Genomic DNA, 24,804 nt, shown 5'->3' with positions numbered 1-24,804 from the left:
CTGAGCCTATGGATCTGTGGGGGTCACAGGAATCATATTCTACAAACATAAACATGAGAAATTGCATGGGAATCAACTTAACCAATCATCTCGCTGTATTTCCTAAACCCATGTTGATTGGTCAAATACGAGAAGTTAATGTAGTATTGTGTTGGAGTAATTGTGCCCTGTGCTCGGCGATATAAAGCATTGTCGACTAGGAGTTAGACCATACCTGTGACTGATAGTAGAGAGTACGGTGTTTGTTAACTGCATGGCTAAATCGTATTTTACTTTATCAATGAATGGTAGTAGTAACACCGACGAGGCAGGCACGTATTGTATTATCAAGGTGTAGCACGGTCGAGTCACACTTGTAAAGTTCATTCATTGCCTTTCCGCCTGCACGGGTATACACACACTGTTTATACACAGATCCGACAGACGTAGGAGGAGGGTTGATCGAAGACATCGGGAAGCTTTAAGGGTATAGGGCGAGCAGAAATACTGTTATTCCACCAGATGGTTCAGGCGGATGTAAGCGATTGCTCTGTACTGATTGTGAAGGATAAAATGGAAACACAGCTGGTCATGCATTTTAATTCTTCATGTAAAACACTGCCAATAGTATTCACAGGTTTATAATAGGAAGTATTAATTAATTGAGAGCAAAGATTACATCCAGATACCTATGGATCGATAAGGGGTATCGTCACGGCAGTAGAACGTAAACTATTAGCATGTGGATGGGCGCCTTATTGAAGTCAACATGTGACATTCCGTGGATTACCATACCCGCAATGTGAATTATTGACATTGGATTTATACATCAAATACAACGTGTTTCACATAGTGAAAGGAGGTGCGAATCGCTAGTCACCAAATATGCATTACCTCAAACAAAAAACGTTTTCCATTATATTAGGCCTTTGTAACTTCATCCAGGTATTAAGCGTGCTACCGTTCATTACGGACAACAGTTCGGAACGGTTTAGTTTAGACGATGGACAATGGTCAAGTTCTGGTGACTTACGAGAGACTGAGTGGGCAGAGGCAGCTTACAACTATGTTCATAATCTAGACTGTAGTAATGTGTTTTTCACGACAGGGAAAGAATGCAGAGAGTTAGTAACGATTCCCAAATCCTCGATGGTGATACACATTGCACCAAAGACAATTATTGGACGGTACAAAGCAATACTTCCAGACGAGGTTTTAAGCAGAAAAGAAACATTCGATGGAGTACTGGTGGTTGATCCGTATCCCCAGGCTAACTTTGGACATTTAGTCATTGTTTTCGTGATTAAAGAGGACAATAGGAATACGTGTCGTACAAAAGACGGCGTCTACATAGGTAAGACACATATGCACTTTATACATGTATATGCATTAGTCGATAAATCAAAATAACATTAATAATTCATATCATTTTTCAAAAATATAAATACATTTCTAAATGAATGAATTCTTTGAAGATATATTTTACCTAATATCCACATCACTTGTTAGAAAATACTTGGTCTAGAAATTGTAGTGGGATTTAGAAGCATTTAAAATTCAAACTATGTGTCAGACATCGTGTGTCAGTGACGGATTAGGTGGCACAACACTAACAGTCCCTGTATAACCACGTAAAGGATCATACACGCATGTTATTGCTTTTTCAGTTGCATGTATTAAAATATCGTCACTATGCAAACACATAAATATCCATGGACAGTTTAACAATGACAACATGACAAAAACTCACTGATCCTTTATTGGGTTGAACACATTTCAAATAATTCATTGTGTTAAACGCAGAAGCCCTACCATACCGAATTCTGCGCTCGACTCCTGTAGTTTCGGGAATGGCGTGAACGCTAAGGATGTGGAATATGTAAAAGCGCTTAGGATTTGAGTTGTTATGCTAGGTGAGACCACAGGTGGTTAATGAAACACCATCAGACGTATTAGCAACCTCAGGTGAAACGAAACACACTGGACTATTTGTTACATTCTTGCAACCTCTTGCCTATTGAATTAGCACTCTATGCAGGGTGCCATCTTCGTTGTTTGTAGTACATGCTGTATAATAGTTCTGTTTAGACTGGGGGGAGTGTGTATGTTGCCACATGGACTTGTTACGCCCGAGCACTTGACGGATGGGGGAAAGGGAAGGCCCCTTAAGGCGAGGGTCACATCGCTAACCACAGACCACCAACGATATCTTGTCTGTAACACTCCAAAAACCATAAAGACAAGCTTTGGTTTCATTCTTGTCAGCACATCCTTTGCGATAGTCAAGTGCATAGTGTGTCTGGATAGGCAGGTCGTGCTTTTAATGAATCAGATTCAAAGATCCATGAGTACACTTCCTGTATTATCAATAAAGCGACGTAACACCTACAACATACCAGAACACCCTCCCTTAAAAACCATAGCTGTTAATAGGACGTTAATTAATCAAACAAACAAACAAACAAACAAACCCTTAAAAACTGACGTTGACGTTATTACTGTTGTCGGTGTTATAGATGAAGCATGTGGTTTTATATGCTCTTCCAAACCTCTGGTCTGTTTAAAATACTTTGGCTTGACTTTTACATTTGTAATGGCGTATTAATGATGTTCGTTTCTTTCATTTTTTTATATATTTGGTTCATTTCAAAATAGTCGTCACATTGGACTAATCATGGTGATATTTTTTTCGAAATCTGATCTGACAAATTAAATATCGCTTTACCCCTCTCTGAAGCATCACTGCATGAATCGTTATGCCTCTAACAGAATTAAAGACTTGTGTGCCAATATTATCCCTGTGCGCAATGAAACAGTAGAAGAACTATGTTATTTATTGATATTTTATGTCTTGAAAGAGTAATGTATTTTTGGGCCACAATTCGCTGTTAAATTAAACGTTGAATGACGAATATGTTGAATGTCGGATTTTTTAAGCGTTGGTATTCAGTTATGTTACCAAGGGACGCTAAAGATTCGTAATAGATAGTTATATTACAAGAAAATCGTTTCTTAGCAAAATTTTTTACTCAGAACGTGTCTGTCTCGGTAGATTCAAGGAGGGATTTATTACCGTTTCACACTAAACTGTTATCCGAAATAGACGGAAACAAATTAATCACACGGATGACAAATAATGTGAAAGTTTACGACCAGTTTATTTTGGGCAAAAATCGTTCTATTTCAATATTTAGAGCTTTCCCTTTGACAAGTTCAATATATCATGTATGCTGATATGCATTGTATCTGATGAATGCTGGTGTAGCGTCTGGGTTGTTTATTTTCCGCAGAGTATTATGTGATTTGTTGCATGCACAGTGTATTCATATCCAACAGGTTCGTGATATTTGATACAGCGATGCGCCATTCGTTTATGTTTTAATGTTGTGTCTACAAATAGGTGTCTGTTAAAATCAACTCAATTCGATACCGAAGAACCATTCAAAATCAAGTTTCTTTTGATTGACAAAGGTTATAGTTTGAAGAATGCAGTCTCTAGAAAATAGTGCAATTTCATTTCCAGTTGTTTTACACAAATTTTTCGCATGTGTGTTAGGAGTTCTGTATATATGTTCTCTCTTCCTTCATGGTAACAGTATCCGCCAACAAAGGCACGGTTATAGCTGGCTTTCTTTGTGATTTGTCTGTCAGTATTCGGGGTATGTTGGCATGCATGTCATAGTCTTACCGTTACGTTGTATGAAAGCCGTGTGCTACACTATGAAGACATTGGTGCTCTGGGCACGTGCGGAGCTACAGTGGCGTTCGGAGAACGTGACGAACTGTATCGTAGTCAGAGTGTTTCACATTGTCTCCACAGCGGATTTTCATTATAAGATTAGTCCCACAGAACATTGTATATATATATTATGATAAAATGGCATTAGACGAACGTTCAACCGAACCTAAAGCCTGGCTACCCACTGGCTTGTTATTGGGTTGCCCTATTCTACAACTGTTTTTCTGTACTGAAACTCCGCAACACCAGATGTCACTTAAGTACACTCACAAATCAGGCATTAGATAATATTCAGATTTAGACGCTGTTGTTAATAGCAAAACATCAAAGTTTATCTTTTTTTTATTTTACCTGAATACGAATCTTTCTATATGCACCCTGTGTACGTAATGATCATATGATCTTCTCCATGAAGTATATCATTACACACAGTCTCGCCCTAATCGCTTATTTATTCACAATAAATTTACTTATCTAAAAGGTATTATTTGCTGCAATTATTTTATCTAAGAAAAATATTCCTATAAAGAAATAAGTAAAAATGCTGCTGAAACATATTTTTTCAGGCTTAAGATAAAAATCCTCAAATCCCCAGATGATGGTTGCTTCTTTGTTACTTTGCCTATATTATGTATACCTTTCTATTTTTCACTCCAAGTTAAGAATATAAAATTTTGTGAGCATTTTCTTTTATTCTTAATCTTTTCTCCATAAAAAATACCGATATAACTTTCTATTCGATGAAAAGGACTATGTATGGTTTGTGCCCCTTTTTGGCCCTCAAATCCATCAAATTTTCAAAACTAATATTTAGTGATTAAGTTGTTGTATTTTAAATGTTTAGTACATCATTGATTCAACTATAGTGATTGTTTTCTAATTTTGCTGCTGTAGTTGCCATGGTGAAAATGTAGAAATTTTGAAAATTTGGCTATTTTGTGCTATAATTTTTTTCTATAAAACTATAGAGCGCACCATTGACCAAACTTAATATTTACTGAGAATATGTGCACTTTCAATACATCTCTGGGAGAAATATAAAGTTTGGATAAAGGATGCGCCCTATAGTTTCTAAAACAAAAACTAAGCAAAAATGACCAAAACTGCCAATATCACATTTTCATAATTTATGCATATTTCGAGTGGTTACCATGGCAACCGATGCTGAAAAATAAGAAAACTATCATTACAATTAGATGAGGGATGTACTAAATATGTCGAATCCATCAATTTAAGTACTACATAACAGTTTTGAAAATTTTACGGATATTGGAGCCTAAAAGGGTCTAAACCATACATAGTCCTTTTGCTTGATTTCAGTGAATCATTGTAAAGCAATGTTTATTAGGGAGATTGCTTCACATCAGTTGGAAAACTATAAGATATGTTGAAATCAAATGTTTCGACAGTTATCAGAGAAAATATGGTTAATCTATGGATATCTACATTTACGAAAAATTATTGCTTCTATTTACGGCTTAATCTTCGGAAAAATGACCAATTGATTGATTGACGTTATGAATATTTCATCTCCCACTACAACAATTAGCTTTAACAATAGTGACTCCATTTTATGTATTTAAAACTAAATATCTACTTATCTTCCATATAATTTGTCTTTAATGTTCGTTATTTGGTGCATCAACCTTACTTCGGATAACTCTGTATTTGTTGCAATTTGTAGTCAGAAAATTATCAAGATACGCGAGGATTTTATTCTTTGCACGACAGTGCATCGCATTTTTTGTAAGCAAGACAAAGCAGCCATCATCGATTGGTTACAATCTGAAAATCAACTTCAAACTGAAGGAGTTAGGCCTAGATACTATCAAACATTTAATCGAAAGTCGCAATTAACGTTATTTAAATAGTCTTAAATATTAACCAAATTCTTTGTTTTTTATGTTATCTTAAGATAAATTCGTTCATCCCAATTCATGAATATTTTCTTTGTTAGGTACAATAATGTTCCATTAATGTGTTATCTTTTTGTTTCATTTAGCCTGTGAAGCTTTATAAAACCACGTGTCCGTTCATCAGTTAGATAGTGGTCGTACCAAGCGATTTTCCTCTTTTGTATAGCTACGATATCATGCATATATGCATGGAAATTTCTCCACAAACTATAATTACAGGATCTCATTTCAAATGCAATCATGTCTTCAACGTCACAGTGAAAAAGATTAGGATGGTGACGAGATGAGCTTGAGAAAATTTAAATTTTAACATCCCTAAGCAGACTGCCAATTATTCGCGCTACATACCGTAAAGTGGGGCTCATATCACTCTCTAACGCTTCATCCCCCACTCTCTAACGCTACATCCCGTAAAGTGGGGCTCACCTCATGATCACTCTCTTACGCTACATCCAGTAAATTATGGCTCACCTCACTCTCTAACGCTACATCCCGTAAAGTGGGGCTCACCTCACCCTCTAACGCTACATCCCGTAAAGTGGGGCTCACATCACTCTCTAATGCTCTCTAACGCTACATCCAGTAAATTATGGCTCACCTCACTCTCTAACGCTACATCCCGTAAAGTGGGGCTCACCTCACTCTCTAACGCTACATCCCGTAAAGTGGGGCTCACCTCACTCTCTAACGCTACATCCCGTAAAGTGGGGCTCACATCACTCTCTAACGCTACATCCCGTAAAATGGGGTTCACATCACTCTCTAACGCTATATCCCGTAAAATGGTGCTCACATCACTCTCTAACGCTACATCCCGTAAAATGGGGCTCACATCACTCTCTAACGCTACATCCCGTAAAGTGGGGCTCACGTCACTCTCTAACGCTACATCCCGTAAAATGGGGTTCACATCACTCTCTAACGCTACATCCCGTAAAATGGGGCTCGCGTCACTCTCTAACGCTACATCCCGTAAAATGGGGCTCACATCACTCTCTAACGCTACATCCCGTAAAATGGGGCTCACATCACTCTCTAACGCTACATCCCGTAAAGTGGGGCTCACCTCACCCTCTAACGCTACATTCCGTAAAGTGGGGTTCACCTCACCCTCTAACGCTACATTCCGTAAAGTGGGGCTCACCTCACTCTCTAACGCTACATCCCGTAAAGTGGGGCTCACCTCACCCTCTAACGCTACATTCCGTAAAGTGGGGTTCACATCACTCTCTAACGCTACATCCCGTAAAGTGGGGCTCACCTCACTCTCTAACGCTACATCCCGTAAAGTGGGGCTCACCTCACCCTCTAACGCTACATCCCGTAAAGTGGGGTTCACATCACTCTCTAACGCTACATCCCGTAAAGTGGGGCTCACCTTACTCTCTAACGCTACATCCCGTAAAATGGTGCTCACATCACTCTCTAACGCTATATCCCGTAAAGTGGGGCTCACCTCACTCTCTAACGCTACATTCCGTAAAGTGGGGTTCACATCACTCTCTAACGCTACATCCCGTAAAATCGGGCTCATATCTCTCTCTTATGCTACATCCCGTAAAGTGGGGCTCACCTCACTCTCTAACGCTACATCCCGTAAAGTGGGGCTCACCTCACCCTCTAACGCTACATTCCGTAAAGTGGGGTTCACATCACTCTCTAACGCTATATCCCGTAAAATGGGGCTCACATCACTCTCTAACGCTACATCCCGTAAAATGGGGCTCACATCACTCTCTAACGCTACATCCCGTAAAATGGGGCTCACATCACTCTCTAAACGCTACATCCCGTAAAGTGGGGCTCACCTCACTCTCTAACGCTACATTCCGTAAAGTGGGGCTCACCTCACCCTCTAACGCTACATCCCGTAAAGTGGGGCTCACCTCACTCTCTAACGCTATATCCCGTAAAATGGTGTTCACATCACTCTCTAACGCTACATCCCGTAAAGTGGGGCTCGCGTCACTCTCTAACGCTACATCCCGTGAAATGGAGCTCACATCATTTCTTAACGCTACATCCCGTAAAGTCGATCTCATTGTCCTAAACACAGGGACAAAATACAGTAATATAATGATAATTTAAAAAGAACTGTATGCTATCTGAATATTGGTCAAGCTCTGATAATAACTACCGAACTGTGACCATTTTCTTGGTAACTGTTTCACATATATCTCTAAAACTGGTAATTGTAAATATAATATGAAAGATCATTTTTCGACAACAACTTATTACGATTTCTCCCTCCATTTCACACTATTTTATTACGGTTTTATTGTGGGAGTTTAGCAGCTTCAGTTTAATACTATAGCCCGTTCGAAATATGTGAATTTTATTTTTACAGATAATTACATCGTCGATTATCATCAGATTATTATTTTCAACACACTACCATCAGTAAAAGGTCACTAAAGTCGAACTGATTACATACAAGAAAACCTATAGTTAATCTCCCTATCACAACTTTAACTGATCACAAACAAGAATACCTATAGGTCCAACACCCTACCATAGCTTAAACTGTTCATAAACAAGAAAACCAATAGTCAAACTCCCTATCATAGCTTGAAGGGACATGGCAACTGTCGTATGGGTGTTCCATCTTTGCATATTGTAAAGTTAGCTCCCTTGCGGGTAGGCACGTGTATCGATTGTTTATTACGTCATTATTTTGTGAGCGCAATTCACGTCGTTTTCTCCTAAACGTATGACGTTGCGCTCCCAAACACATGACGTCACAATCAATACCTACCCGCAAGTGCAGATAACTCTGTAATATTGATAAAGAAAGTTGTTACAGTATTAATCGCTATTTCAAATCCCTCGCTTTTGTCTTTGCTATTTCCAACATCCATGATGATCTATGTCTTGTCTTCTAGATTAAACGAAATGGGTTCCTCGCGTAATTGTCTGAAAATTTAAGTACTGATACACAGTCCATACGTTTAACGTACCAATTAGTCTGAGTTACGGGGGTACGGACAGTCGGTAATAATATAGGTAATTGGTTCGGAGGGACCAACATGAAGCCGTCATTATTTGCTAATCTATCAGGAAATATTTCAAATGGTTTTTACAAAGGTAGACATTGTCTGCTGTACTCACGAAACTAACCACCAGTCGGGAGTAAGTGAGTCACAGGTCATACAGGCTCGCACAGCGGACCTACAGTGGGCTAGCAATCATTTAGTAACAATCATTAAATCATTTTTAACAAACCTTCTGACAAAGGCGTGTTTACTTAATTTAATGGAATTACAATATTTCAAATCGGTTTATTTGTTGAGGTTTATTGCGGTCTCCCATATGCCCCCTTGGACCGACAGTTATTTCTCTAGACGGGTACCACCACTGCTAGAAATGTCTTCTAGTCAGATATGATCGGATAAGCTTAAATAACCCGGGGGAACTGACTTACATGTAAACACCAAGTAATACACATTCAAAGGATACAAACCGCAGTGGCATGTATATTAGAGTTTGTTTTATTTATGAGAGTATCCTACAGCCTAGGTGTAGAACTGCCAGCCACAAGGCGTTTTATAGAATTGATAGCTCCAATACCTGGAACATAGAGAGGGAATTGAACACATTAAATTCTGAAAGGTAATTCAAGTTTACTGTTATCAGGAAACGCCACGGTTAGTAGAGATCTATCTTGGCTCTCGTTTGTCATTTTCGGTAACGCCACGGTTGGTAGACAGAGATCTATCTCGGCTCTCGTTTGTCATTTTCGGTAACGCCACGGTTGGTCGACAGAGATCTATCTCGGCTCTCGTTTGTCATTTTCGGTAACGCCACGGTTGGTCGACAGAGATTTATCTCGGCTCTAGGTAACGCCAAGATGAGTCTACAGAGATCTATCTCGGCTCTAACTAACGCACCGGTGAGTCTACAAAAATCTATCTCAGCTCTAGGTTACACCACTGTTAGTCTACAGAGATTTATCTCGGCTCTCGTTAGTCCACAGAGATCTATCTCGGCCCTCGTTAGTCCACGGAGATCTATCTCGGCTCTCGTTTGTCGTTATGTACTTAATACGAACATCAAAGGAACATGTCTTGTTAACAAGCAGACGAAGTACATAGTTGCAGCCGGCATGGAATCCTCGCCTTCGGGCATACAAATATCCTATTATCGTCTTTCTATAGAGGTACAGGTCAATGTTCGAGTGAACAAGTAAAATCATAACAACAATCTCCTAAAGAATGTTTAAAAATTTATTTATTTTTGTTGTATATTACGATATAATGTTTTTTTATTGAATCGCCATTTCTTTAAATCAATTCGTATATTGTTTAACTGAAAATTACATTATTTCTTTATTTTGCTGTTCTTTTTTTCAAGTGCACTCATTGTTTATCCAATGATTTTGTCTGATTTTTCTCTGGATTAATTTGTTCGTCCTTTTGTTTTATGGAATTTCCATTTTGTTTTACCAATCTTCCGAATCGATGAATTATCAGTTGATCAAAATATGTCTTAATGTCTTAATATTCTTTCTAATTTTTTTTAAACAACGCCAGTTACTCGATCTATATCCATCGCCTCTGTGGTAATGTATTTCGAAAGTTATTTATTTTATGAAAATATTGTTTAAAGCTGACAATGCAAGTTAAAAACATGCAGTTGAAATTTAAAAAAAAAAAATTAACGAAATATTTTTTTTTTCAAAAATTGTTTCTGAGACATCCCCTAGTTATGACAGTGTGGTATCTAAGGAAGTGGCAGCCATTTTTCTTTTGCTCTGCTTAGTAACCTTCACTGGCCAACCCCCTATATAAAGCACGGGACACTTGACACACGTGTATCATTCTAAACATATCTTGTCTCAGATACACATGCCCCGATATTGCAAATAACAATGTCAAATTGAAAATAAACACTGCACTCACCTGAGAATATTTCATTGAAGTAATAGATGAATGTGTTGTCAGCTATATCCCAACATATGTCCAATACGAACTAATAAAACACTTCAATATACACGAAGTTTTACACGTACATGTACAACGACACGTGTGTTTCCTTGATAGTTGTCGCTCGTTCGGATCAGGTACGTAGTCACGTGTATATGGTCAGTTGAGTGCGTCGGGTACGATGATATACGTGGAGATATGTGGACGGATTATTTTTGGATTTCTATTCACTTGCGTTGGAATTTTATTTTGAGAAACATCTAAATGACAACTTCGAGGAGTTGACATGTTTTCTTGCTAAAAAAAGTCCCATATAGTTTTACAGGTGAGGGTTTTGTTTACCTATTTGTAGGTGACATAACCTGTGGACTGCTAGGTGTATAGGTACATGAATGAGCGCACGTGTGTCGATTCACGCGCTTTATATAGGGGTCGGTGAGTCGTCGGAATGTAAAACAAAAATGGCTGTCCTCAACCGGGGAATGTCTCATAAACGATTCTTGGAAAAACGAGTATACTTATTTTTAAAAAAATCATGTTAATAATTTTAACTTGCATTGTCAGCTTTAAACGATTATTTTCCTGTGTAAAAAAAAATCCCCAATTACTAATAAATAACAACTAGAAAAGTATATAAGAACGACTTAGAAAGCTCATTTTTCACTATATCCTCATTTCTTAAAATTTTACGTTGAAAACTTTCGTGACAATGATGATATCCGTGAAATCGAGAAAATAATATCCGAGTTATCAGCTATATTGCAATGGATGCTTCCAAAGTAATCAAGAACAACACAAAACCACAACACTGTAAGTATCACAATATGAGATAATCTGCTAAGGATATAAATACTTACAAATATATCGAATGTAAAAGGTGTAATTATTTAACAACTATAACAGGAAATGACGACTAATGGAGTTCATTGTAGAGGGATTTACACTGTACCAGAAAAAAATATTGATATGAAGAGAATCTCAGGAATGAATTATGCTCCGGAAAAGTGAGCGGGCTTAGTCTTAAAAACGATAGCCAATATACAAATAAGTCAAGTCACAATCACAAGGAAATTCGGGCAAAGGATATATGAAGCAAATACGAATAATCAAACACAACTTTCTCCATACGTAATTATAATCATGCAGGGTAATCAATCAGATTTAATATATTTAAAGGATCGGCAGGTAAAATTTAATATCGATTCTCACACAGGTGTGAAAATCGCACATGTAATAGGGATGTTTGATGATAACATTAATATCACTGAACGGTATAATACACGTTGCATGATGTGCCAGAGATATCTGTAAACCACCAATACAATGACAGCCCAAGCTCATGTTTGTGTAACTTCTAAGGATTCCGATGATGAATTGGAAATGAAACTGTAGAGATTGAGTTTATAAACAGCTGTGGGCTTACATGTTAGAGTCATTACGACTTATGGCTGTACAATGAAGGTTTGTACCAGAACCTATTAACAAAGCTAGCTATAGGAGACATGCAGCAGGTGCTCTGTTGGCCTGAGTAACGGACTAAACTAATGACATGGATCAGATACACTAATTAGCATGCTGATTAGCCAAAACCTATTATTTACATACAACGATAGGTACTTCGTCGTTCTAATTGGGTAATGAAAGAAGACTGAAGACAATGTTTCTTTTTTATTAGCTTTGGGTATTTCAGCATTGCAAATACATATGAGCAGAATCCTGCAACATTTGCCATATGAAGAATGTACTTTTATTACTGAACAAAAACTCAGGGCGTATCTCATTAAATTTCTGTAGTCATATGTTCCTTAGGCCGCCAATCATCGGAGTATCTAGGTCTGTCCTCATTGACCCGATGTCACAGGGACACTTTCACTTGCGGATGTTCATACCAGGTGAACAACACATGTACTTTGTTAAATTAATGCGCTTTTAATGCATCCACAGAGCACCTGTGGCGCATATTCGTTTGAGAGCCCTCATACATTGGAAGGGGCCGTTGTTTAATCCTATTCTGGAAGGTAGACATGGGCCTGACTTTCTGGTCCAACAACTTAAAAGAGGAGATTTTGTTTAGAATTATCGAGACCGCTGTTTTATATCCAAAATCACTGTTTAATTTCCAATTTCTTGTCACGGTTGTATTCTTTGAATAAGGAAAAACACCACATTGATATTATACCAAAACACTTTCATCTCAGCTTGTGTTTAGATTTAACACAAAAATAGTGTCTATATCTAATTATGTGATCATACCGATTCAAAGCATGTCGATCTCGTATAAAAGTCGCATATCAAGCTAAGTATCAATACATAGGCCGTCAACAACAGGCTTTGTTTTAATTAAAAACAAAACTTACCAACATGTATCGTGACAATCTCAATCATGTTATCACTTCACGTTATCCGTACGTTCCATTTGCAGATACAACTGGTACGAACCCGCTGTATCTGTAATGGAACGCGTTGTACCAGCCGAACCGAACCGGTACAAGTGGTTCGTTTTCAGAAGCGTACCGCTTGTATCCAAGACGGCGGACCCGAGATTCTTCATTTGTCACCGGAATGTTTTCTTTGTTGAAAATAAGGCATAGCTTATCTTTATCCGATAAAATTATGTGGATCGTTTATTTCAATATGTGATGAAACTATTTAGGTATTATTTTTATATCCATTTCATTGTTAACACCGAAAATACTTAGCTTTAATATTCGAAGCGTATCTTTCATATGGGTGCCGCCATCATGGAAAAATCAAAACGCGTTCCATTTGGCGGTGCCGTATCACTTTAGTGCAACTGGTACGAATCCGCAACTGGAACGCACGGTATGTTATTATACAGTGAACCCTTGATAATGCGGACATTTGTGTCCCCAGTCCAAACCGTCTGGATTGCGAGTTTTCCGGACTGACGAATTCGTTAACTTCGTTAATAAATCAACTTGTTCCAGAATATTTCAATCCGGAGTATGAATTTTCAGGCGTCCGGATTATCGAGGGTCCATTGTATATTGTAAAACATGCTGCCTTCGCGTTCTGTAGATAAGTTTGATTATATAATGACATTTATGTTTCATACCAGATTACTTCATGAACATGATCGCATTGTAATGGTTGGGACAGATAGGATATTTCGGGGTTGGTTAGTTAATTAGACTGAACATTCTTTTAACAGCTTGGGCCACTTAGTACGACCTCCTGTCGATGTAATGTAATACGTAGGTGAATATCTGTATGTTTTGGGACACTGCGGTATATTCATGTTAAGTAATTGTTTGTAAGATCCCTGGTTCTACTAAGCGAACACTCTGGATTACAATTTCAGCAGTATGTCAGTAAATTGGTTATTGACCTTTTTTGTTTTTATTTTTGTTATTTTTTTCGATTTCTTTTCCCCAAAAAAAACCCCACCATTTTATTCAATATTTCATGTAGAAAACAAAACATTTTCATGTTGTCCTTACAATTATTTTTTATTATTATTTCAGAATCATCAGGAGATTGTTTAACGCTGGCTTTAAAACGTCGTTGTAGAAATGCTATAAAACGCCATGGTCGACGTAAACATCACGCAAGAAGATGTGAGATTAATTTTCTTCCGGTTGTACACTTTGACACTGGCAGGACACAAGAGTTATATATGGAACCAAGATACAATTTTCTCAAATGTTGGAAAAATAAAGCTGGCTTTGGACGGTGTCCGGAATTACGTCCACTGAACGAGTCAACGGAGCTAATCTGTAACCCAATCAAAGAGAATACAAAAAGGTGTTCTACAACCCATGAGATGGTTCACACAACATGCAGGATTTTCGAAATCTGTGACCAGGCTGTTCTAGTGTCCGGTGGTTGGAACAGACAAACTACTGGTGTCAGTCACAAACACAACCTTGAACGCTTCTATTGGATGTTACGGCAATATGCCTTTAAAAAACGGAACATTAACATTTTCTTTGCAAACGGAGCTACCGGCATAAATCGTAAGTATCAAGTTTGTAACAGTCCATGGCTATCCCTGTAGCGTGCATTTGTTTGCATGCGATAAACTTTAACCCAGCAGGTCAATGTAGTGAAACTAAGATGTCTGAAGATGTTTTAATTCGAGCGCAAACTCGATGTTAAGTCTTGTGTATTTAAGTGAACTCGAGTAATCGTTGCTGCCGTCAGACACAATTAATACGTACAAGAGGTGCAACAGTGTTGAGCCCACTTACAATGATAGCATATTGCGTTACAAAGCAAATATTGTTTAAATAGCGCCATATCAACTGCTAAATACCCAAGCCTGACATTCAGCCTTATCTTTTCTTATACCTTCTTGTGCACGACTTTGAAGTGTTGGCAATAAGAACTTGTAGTAGTAAACAACAGTGATGTCTGCTGCGATATTTCACACTTCAAAGCGGAATCAGCATAAGAAGAATTCTTTTCTTATCAACAAGTTTTTTTTTTTTTTTTCATTGGTGCGAATGATCAAAAGTGGCAACACATTGTCGTTGTTTTAAAGGTGCAAACACTTTGAAATATACGCCGCATACTTTGACAAAGCGCTCAAAGAAATTCCACTCGCAGTGCAACATGACATTATCAGACATACTCGCCCTAATATAAGTGTCATTTATCCACTGATGTCACCACCTCCACAAAAAAATAACATTATTTTCACTAACCAGTTTACGTTTCTTTGATTCCGTAGTTTTTATTAGGACATCTTTAAAAAAATTATACCAGACTATTACAATATGTATCATTGTTTTATTTTCGGTGAAAATATGGTTATTTTTTAATATAATACTAGGTTTATCTGATAGTTAAAACTAAGTATTGTCTAGTTATATACAACACAAACTAACCGTACTGTTATACAGTCTAGACTTACATTGGTTATCATTTAATAATACCTTAATAGATTAACCTTATGCTTACATGTCAAACTAACCGTATAATTATCATTGGTTTCGCTGTAGTTTTTTTCTGCTGCACCTGCCGATTTATAGCGCTTTAGTCAATGGGAATTTCTGCGGGATTCAATTCGTGTGTACATTTATTTCTCTTCTAATACTGGAACAGAAAATCAACGCAAATACAATGAAAAAGCACAAAAAAAGGGAAATAACACACATTCTCAAAACACAGAAAAAACCAAACAAAACAGACAAAAATCTAAAACAAACATAACAAAAAATTTTTTTTAAATCTTCCACGGTGTTCTGTTTCATATGAACAAGTGAATTTATTGTAATGTAGAATTTGGGGTCGATAGGTCATGCCGCTGATGATTCTGTGTATAATTCACTATTTCAATGGAAAACATCGATGGCGATAATATGAGCCGTACACATGGGACTCGAAGGAGATGCCATAGAATCGCCAACATATTTAACATCAAAGCCCATTCCTCCATTATCCCGATATGGTGTCATTAATATCATGTCGATCTCTTTTGATAGCAGAGAGATAAAACTGTCTCTTTAATATCAAAATCTATAAAATTGGACGGCCGTATCAATTGTTATTCTAAAAATAACAACCAACTTCCTACCGCGCTATAATTAAATTATAAATTGATGACCTTTCCAGAACTGGACCCTACATCAAAGGGGATCCGCAGTTTGTAAATGTTCCCAAACTCTCACGGGCCGCTAGGGTCTGTTCTCTCCAAAGTTCTTAACAAAAGATTAGAGATTTACATTTTTATTTGTATTAACAACTATATATGTTCACAAACTGGTTCGGTAATGTTACGCTTTAACATATAGTAGTCCCTGCTTCTGTTATCAAAGTCATTTAACTAAACAATTCCATGCAAATATACTGTAGTAGTAATTCCCTGCAAAACAAAAATCCAAAAACACACACAAAAAAATCCCAAACAAACAAAATTCGAGAAATGCATTTTTCGAATATTAATTTCCTTACTCATGCATACATTATAAAGCAATTATTGAAATCAAGATTTGTTGATTAATATTTTCATTGTTTGCAGCCATAAAGCCAAGCAGTTTTTTGTGTGATAACATTTAACATGGCGTGTAAATACAATGTATATTTAAAAATCGCTCAATGTAACCAACATGATAGAAATGGAGCGGACCGATATTCATGGTTCTAATTCTGTATGACTAGAAATGAAATTTGATAGGTCAAATGTGATTTGTTTATTATATGTTAAATGAGCATACGTATTGATTTCAAACTTTGATCTAGATAAACTCAGTTTCAAATACCACACAAATTCAACACGAAACCAGAACATTTAGAGGCCCAAGACGGGATAAAGAGATAAATGAGAATCAAGCAAACGTTTAGAAAAAAAAAAGAAAAAAAAAAGAAAAAAAATGAATTTACAAAAATGATGTAAAATATTGTTTTGTACGTTTGTTCCAATCAATTTAGTAAAGACTTCAATTTAGTATTTTTGTTTCATTTACCTGAAACACAAATATCCATTCATAAAATATGTGGACTAGCGTGAGACTGTGGTATTTTCCGGCCAATTGAGAACATGCATAATTTCGTGAATGAGTAAAATGTATATAATAGGTGAGTAAATAAGCGTGAGAATATACGATAATGTATGTGGGCGGGGTCAAGTTTTTACAACAATATCCTGCATGCCTGATTACCATTTGAAAGGTAACCGCAAAGCTGAATTAGTTTCGTGAAATAAATGCTTTATATTTGTACATGTTATTGGAACGGCGACATCCCTCACCGGATTCACACGCAATACAGCAGAAGTGAAGAATGATGAAATGGTTTCTTAACAGAAAGTCAATTATAATGTAAAGACTAAACTACTTGTTACAAAGCTAACTGTGTTAAACTAAATATTGCTGTCTTGTACAATACAAAGTCAAAAGTAATCAAAATAACAAATTGAATCCTATTCGTAAATATTTCCTAATATTAGTCTAGTTAGCTGTGTAAGACGCGAAACACGACATATTATGTTAATTAAGTATACATGTACGTTTCTATGTGCATTCTTTGCCGGTCAAATCAAAACTTTTAAACAAGGAAATAACAAAATGTTTCAATTGTTTCATTGGGAAAAAAATTATTTCTAGATGTATAATCCAATGTTACAGAAACAATGAGAAACAGAAACAATGTGAAACAGAAACAATGTGAAACACTTTAGCTGTGAACAATCTAAGCCTTATGTCCGCGATATCTAGTTGAGCGTTCGCCTCTGTGGGGAAGGCTCATAATTTTCTGGCTGAACATACAGGGTGTCCCAAAAAACATGTCCCCACTTTGACGGGTAATAAATTTTGCAATACTACACTTTTTTGAAAATTCAAAATGATTTCGAAAGCAGGAGTATCCAAATTTAACTTAATTGGGTACAGATGTGCAGATTACATCGTCATTATGCGTGATGACGTCATAATAGTAATGATGACATCATCGATGATGTCACATTTTGATGACTTTCTAGTACCATGAAGATTTAGGCTCAAGTTATTAAAATCTACAATGCGGTCAGAAAATCCCCTACTTTAGTAAATGAAATTTTATGAAAATGTCACCCAGGTATGCTGTCTATCTCCAGGAAGTAGATTTACAGAATTGTGAGGTGGTGAGGAATTTCAGGGACAGAATTCATCATGTCATCGAAAAGAAGGGCGAACACCTCGCGCCCATTCTTTAACTGAAAGTTATTGATTTTCTGAACAAATCGCAAAATTAGCGAAATATGACTTTCTCACAATTTTCAATGTAAGTTTTAACAAAAAGATATTTGTCCGGGTTGTTATATATCGTTGTGCAGAGCAGATCACTACCTTTCTAATGGTAAATAGATCAAATTCCTCCGTCTATCAAAACAGTTTTTATTAAGCGTCAAACTCGGGACATGTTTTTTGGGACACCCTGTACCATACTTCTTAAAATAGTTATGTCCAGTGTAAGTTTATTATGTAATGGGTGACGATTGATTTGAACGTTACCAGATTCATTTGACTGCTCGGGTAGACTTAATTCCAACATACCACAGTCTCCAAAACACACACACACACACACACACACACACACACACACACACAACATCACACGGCATAATTAAAAGGTGTCCGTTATGACAAAAGCTGAGTATAGGACGCCTATCAAGCAGATAACAAACCCATTACTTATTTCAGGAAAATTCACATGATTCTTTGTTCGTATGTAAGTTCTTCGTAAGTACACCGTCGAAACAGGTAGATGATTTATTGTAAAGCATTTACAATATTAATTGCTACATTTTTAATTGCATCAAACAATACAAAAAAACCAAATATGAATAATGAAGAAGATGTTTATCCGCCAACGTTGTATCGAATTTGGTATTAAGTATTGTGTTGGATTTTCCCATTTCATAATGTAATACTTAATTGTTACAGTTACAATGTTTCCACGTATTCATACCATGCTAACCTAATGTCGTTATTCTGTGCAGTGCCCGGTGAGAGTCCCCATCAGGTCCATCCCGCGGCCATGAAGTACGCCCTCCGATACCACATTCAGACTCTGTGTCGTTCCCCACACTGCGTCAATTCTCTAGTCCTCTACCTCAACAGCCCAGCCAAGACCGACGGCACCATGCTACTCTGGGATATCAACAACGATGGCCTGGTAAGCATACTCATTGGTATGGTACTATTGTAAGACATTCATTTACCAATACTCATTATGTCGAGTTATAACAATGGCGTGAGGATTTGCTAGGGTTCTTTATCAGAACTTTCAATATTTATAAAAATAAAACAAATGAGTATGATGGACTCAAAAATTACCACGCTAATATCCGGATAATTGAAAATTGTGTTCACATTTAACAATATTTATAGGAAATACGCAATAATTTAGCAATATTTATAGGAAATACGCAATACGAAATAAGTGATACGAAATATATCGATAATGACATTATGTGGACAATAGCTGTTAGTATTGCCCTCTAGCTATATTCCCCATTGACGATTTCCTTCATGTATGGTGAGAATTGACTCCACTTCACTAGTTCATCATTACCTAAATTGTGCAAGTCGTTTGCTAAACAGTATTTTTTGATATTATAAAGTACATATACAATTTCAGTCAGCATCGATTTCAAGTAATAATTATTTTTGATAGTTGATGAATGTGATCTGCGTATAATTTCTCTGTCCCGAGGTTGTTTTTCTTTCTGTTGTTTATTAATGCGGTGAGACACGGGCGGTATCAAACCACTAAACTAGGCGTATACATTTGTATATCCCGTTGAAGCAAATTTTCATGTAACTCTGACAAAAGAATTCCATAAAAAAGAGCCATTAACATCACTGGAGGACGATAATGATTTGGTTTGTACATTAAAAACATGTAAATAATCCTCTTTCTTCGAAAAAAATAATGTATTTTGTCATTTTTATATTACCGCATGTCAACAAACAGCACATACAGAGCAAACATCATGTACGACAATAGATCAACTTAATTGAATTATTTTTTTCAGTTATAATACAATTCATTGAGGCAATGACACAGAAACATTATCCACGAGAGAAATAAATGAATCACCTGAAATAAAACCATCTCACTATTGTGATGTTAAGATACGCTGTGTGTTTAACTACATTATATCACAGTAACATGTAAATGATTCGCAATATTGAACGCACAATACTCACATACTTACCAGGTGTAGATGCAGGTGTAGGAGAGTTTTGGATCTATTTAAAAGCGCATGAACGTAACAGTTGGAGCTATTTTGGGGCTATTTGTTATCACACGATATAGAGAGCTTATCAGATATTCTAGGGTGGTCTCTATTGATAAGACGTGAGAATATTAACAGTCTCGGTCAGTGGTACTGGGCAGGACAGAATTATAATTGTGGTAGTTATAAACAGATGGAACTCCTCAAGGTTAGAGTTCAATTATTATCATAGTACGGTGATTGTAACTGAACATTTTAACTTTCAATGTGGTAGTTACTTTAGCAGCTACCTAATTCATCATCATTACAACGAGTGTCTCGCTGAATCGTCATTGTATATTCCAATATTATCGTAATGATAAATTGGTTTACTTATTGATTTTGTCATTTGTAGGATATATTCCAATTGGTCTAGAATTTTTTCAAATCTATATTCATTAGTGATATGTTTTAATGCAGTTCTGAGTTATACCTGTAACGTTTGAGTCATTCAAAGAACTATAGATTGAATACAGAAAAAAATAATTCAATTGAAACAGATTGAAGGGCAATCACATTCATGCTAATCGAGATTTACTTTATTTTGTACCTTTGTAGGCTGAGGACAATGAGAAGTACCCATTGAATGAGCTGAAAGAGGATCTGGCTCACTGTTCCGCTAGTTACGTCCACGTGATTGTGGACCAAAGTTACGCCGGACAGATTGGGGATGCCTTCCGGAATTCCCACCGCCACCGGAACGTGATAGTCTTTGCGAGCGGCCGTGACAACGAGTACAGCTATGACGGAGAATACACGCGACAATGGGTCAAGGCCAACCACACACAGCAGTGCACGTGGCAGGTCCACAAGGTATGTGAAATATTTATTAATAACATCGAACGCATGATAAATGGTGACAAAACTCACATGCACTTTACTTGTTTGACGGTATACTTCAGTGAGATAGCACTATACAAAGACAAGAGTCTCATTGAAACAGACACAACACGGATATACCACAGCCTCCCAAAACATAGACATCCACAAACGCAGCACATTGCGTGCAGAGGAGACCGTTCTTGAATGACCTCAACTGTTATAAAATGGGACGATAATCCCAATCAACGCAGGCAATACAGAGACGGGAATAGACTTTCTCATTTCCATTGTTTGATACGTAGGTAACGTAATCAAGACAAGTCTACAATGGATATCCAACTAGTTTAAAAAAAACCTCACACCATAAGTGCATCAATAATCTTATATTTCACATGTATGGCAATGTTTATATAGTTGTAGCCTTCTCCTGTTTTCTAAACTTGATTGTGAATTTGGTAGATCTGTCTGATTTTCTCAAAGTAATCTTAAATTGCCGAATTTGTGATCTTAAAGGTTTACGTATAACTGGAATAGTCAACCTTGATTAGATTGATGTCTACGACACCATGATATTAGTACATGACACCTGAATAATACAAATGATTTATTACCGTCGGTTTAAAGCATGTTAAGAAGGTTGGGGAACAGTAATTTAGTAATATTTTATTAATTATATTAACTTGACTTGACGTGCAACTATCATTGGTTAATCACTCGTGTAAGCAATGTCAGCGAGTATTGACATTACGTAGACTATAATAATCAAACCCAAAAAAACTGCATATTTCATATGACAGTTTGTATATTGTATTGAACACTGCTATCGTTTAGGATCGAATGACTTGAGATACGAAGGTTATAATCTACCCTCTGTGCCTGCACTCTATGATCGCAACAATCGATAATATTTCGTTGAGGCAATAAAAGGTTGGGGAGGGGCTGGACGGCCCCGTGTTTAATTATAGACACAAAAATAAGAACACAAAAGACGGGTGGATATAGGGTCACTGCTTGATCAGACGTGGTCACATACCTGACAAATGTATATTAGTTAAATGACCTATGTGAAGGCGGTCTGACGCATGCGCCCGATTACACTGAAATAATACATCGGGTCGAGGAGTTGCCGAGAGATCAGGCATAGAACAAAATTCCTGAGAAGTGTTAAACTTTAATTTGGCTAATCATGATAGTAACTCAAGGAGCCTCGCGTTATCAATATGCCGGCGTTTGATATCAAATCTTCTAATTTTATCGAACGTTCCTTTGATACGCAAACCCACGTTTATCTATTTAAAACGTTATTATTTGGCAATATATTCAACATGTAATTTAGTCTTCTTTCACGAGTAATCGGAGACAAGCTAATTAGCAAACCATCACCTTGATATACGTCCAAATTGTGTCAAAATTGAATTATCAATCAAATTCAAAATTGATATTCCGTCATGCAAGGGTCATATCACGGAATCATATCACGTTTTTGTATCTCTGATTTGCATCATCATGTTGTCGCTGTGCCATAAATGAAATTGTACACCTCCTAAATACAGTTATTATTATTTTACGCTGTATAGTCGTGGAAAAAGTGTCAACTCATACATTATACAATTTTCTCCTTTTCAATTGAATTTTACGTACAAATCCTCCTGTTTCACGCGTACTTTTGAAAGACTTATTAAAAATGTTATACTTCGTGTGTGGCATGTTTAAGTACATGTTAATCACGTGACAAGTACTTGAATGATATAGGTCTGAAAGAGTCTTTTCAGAAATACTTTTCTTTCTTTCTTGCAGTACAGCAAAAATTCGATCAGACACTCATCGCCGGAAGTGAACGAAGGGTCACGTGGTGCAGTCAGGACGACACTGTTTGGTGCTCCGTGCAACGTCATTCCGCCATTCACACAACGTGAACTACGTCACGAATATTTGGGTTGTCAGTCCCTTCCTACAGCACTCTGGATAACAAAACTGCTTTCACAGTCGGAGTATAAGTCAAAGGATGGGTCACCATGGCGACAAAAATGACGCCGAATCAAGGGAGGTAAATATGTCCGAATCAGGCCATAACTCCTTCCACTACGGACCTTTCGAGAAAGGACAAACACTGCTTGTGTACTTCAAACAATTGTGTTTCAGTTGTTCGGTGGACGCCTCAACAGGGTATTGTGCTAACGACAGTAACTTCATAAATTGCTTATTGTCCTTGTATCCACGAAAAACAGAGAATGTTAGTGACAATTCCAGTGTACCAAATTAAGGGTAGCATGAAGGAAGTTCATTCGTTGGATGTGTTCAATACATTTGCCCGTTCAGATAACCCGGCACAGTGGCAAATAGGCTGGTGTTCACATTATGAGGACAAAAGCTGACATTTTTTTTGTATCTTTGGTAACCAAAGCTCCGCTTACCGATCGTTTTGCAGATAGGTTCTCATGGCTATGATGCAAGTTTATCGGACATGGGGTATCGTGCATCAAACTTTGTATCGACAAAGACGATAATTCTATCAGATTAGCATTGTATATCGCACGGTAAACAGACAAATGTGTGTTACGTCATCACAAATGTACTTTACACAAAATATAGTGACGTATGGTGTTGATGAAATCAGCGCTTACAGCTTGACGCTGTGAAGAATTCCTGATCTGGACTTGTTCGAATATCACGTTGATAATTTATATGTAGATAATGTTTTGTGTATACAATCTGTTAAATATCTTGTACATCGTATTATTTTGTTGACATCAATAATTGTTATCGTAAATTGTATATCTTTGTTACGTGTATTCCTGATCCCAATAAAATACTGTAAATTGTCAGTTTTCTTTGGGTTAATATATAAGTCTTTGGACTCTTCATGGAGTCCATCATTGTGCTAGTTTTAGGGTTACCCGACCGACTCTAATTTTTTACCCCCTACCCTATTTCATTTCCACTTTTCTACGAAAAAGCAAATAAAAGTCAGGATTTCGATCTCAGACTTCGGTTCCGGCCATCATTTTTAGAGTGAAAGACCCTAAAAAATCCTGACCTACCGACCCTGGTTTTTTTTGCCAATGTAACCTTAAACAGACATTTTTTTGCCTAAAGCGCGATAAATAATTACCAGAAGCGTGACCACTATTAGGGGGCGTGGGATAGAATATAAGAAACGTGACCACTAGTTGGAGGGCGTGCGATAAAATATAAGAAACGAGGCCACTATTAGAAGGGCATGCGATAAAATACAAGAAGCATGGCCACTATAAAGAGGGCATGCGATAAAATATAAGAAACGTTGGAGGGCGTGTGATTAAATATAAGAAACGTTGGAGGGCGTTCGATAAAATATAAGAAACGTTGGAGGGCGTGCGATAAAATATAAGAAACGTTGGAGGGCGTGCGATAAAATATAAGAAACGTTAGAGGGAGTGCGATAAAATATAAGAAACGTTGGAGGGCGAGTGATTAAATATATGAAAAGTGACCACTATAAGGAGGGCGTGCCATAATACATATGTAAAGTGCCCACTACAAGGAGGGCGTGCGGTAAAATATAAGAAACGTTGGAGGGTGTGCGATGAAATATAAGAAAGGTTGGAGGGCGAGCGATTAAATATATGAAAAGTGACCACTTTAAGGAGGGCGTGCGATAAAATATATGAAAAGTGACCACTTTAAGGAGGGCGTGCGATAATATATATGTAAAGTGCCCACTAT

The 24,804-nt window shown here is 37.2% G+C and overlaps 1 protein-coding gene across 1 annotated transcript; it reads left to right on the top strand.

Annotated features, from left to right (window-relative positions):
- Positions 1-23,924, top strand: LOC138314486 (uncharacterized). Its single transcript, XM_069254844.1, has 5 exons — positions 1-1,333; positions 14,042-14,533; positions 18,997-19,172; positions 20,836-21,090; positions 22,897-23,924. The coding sequence occupies exons 1-5, from the start codon at positions 865-867 to the stop codon at positions 23,128-23,130; spliced, it is 1,626 nt and encodes a 541-aa protein (XP_069110945.1). The 5' UTR covers positions 1-864; the 3' UTR covers positions 23,131-23,924.
- Positions 23,925-24,804: the final 880 nt, after the last annotated feature.

Source organism: Argopecten irradians, chromosome 2 (genome assembly GCF_041381155.1).
Source record: "Argopecten irradians isolate NY chromosome 2, Ai_NY, whole genome shotgun sequence".
Taxonomy (NCBI): Eukaryota; Metazoa; Mollusca; class Bivalvia; order Pectinida; family Pectinidae; genus Argopecten; species Argopecten irradians.
This window is presented reverse-complemented; position numbering and strand designations above follow the sequence as displayed.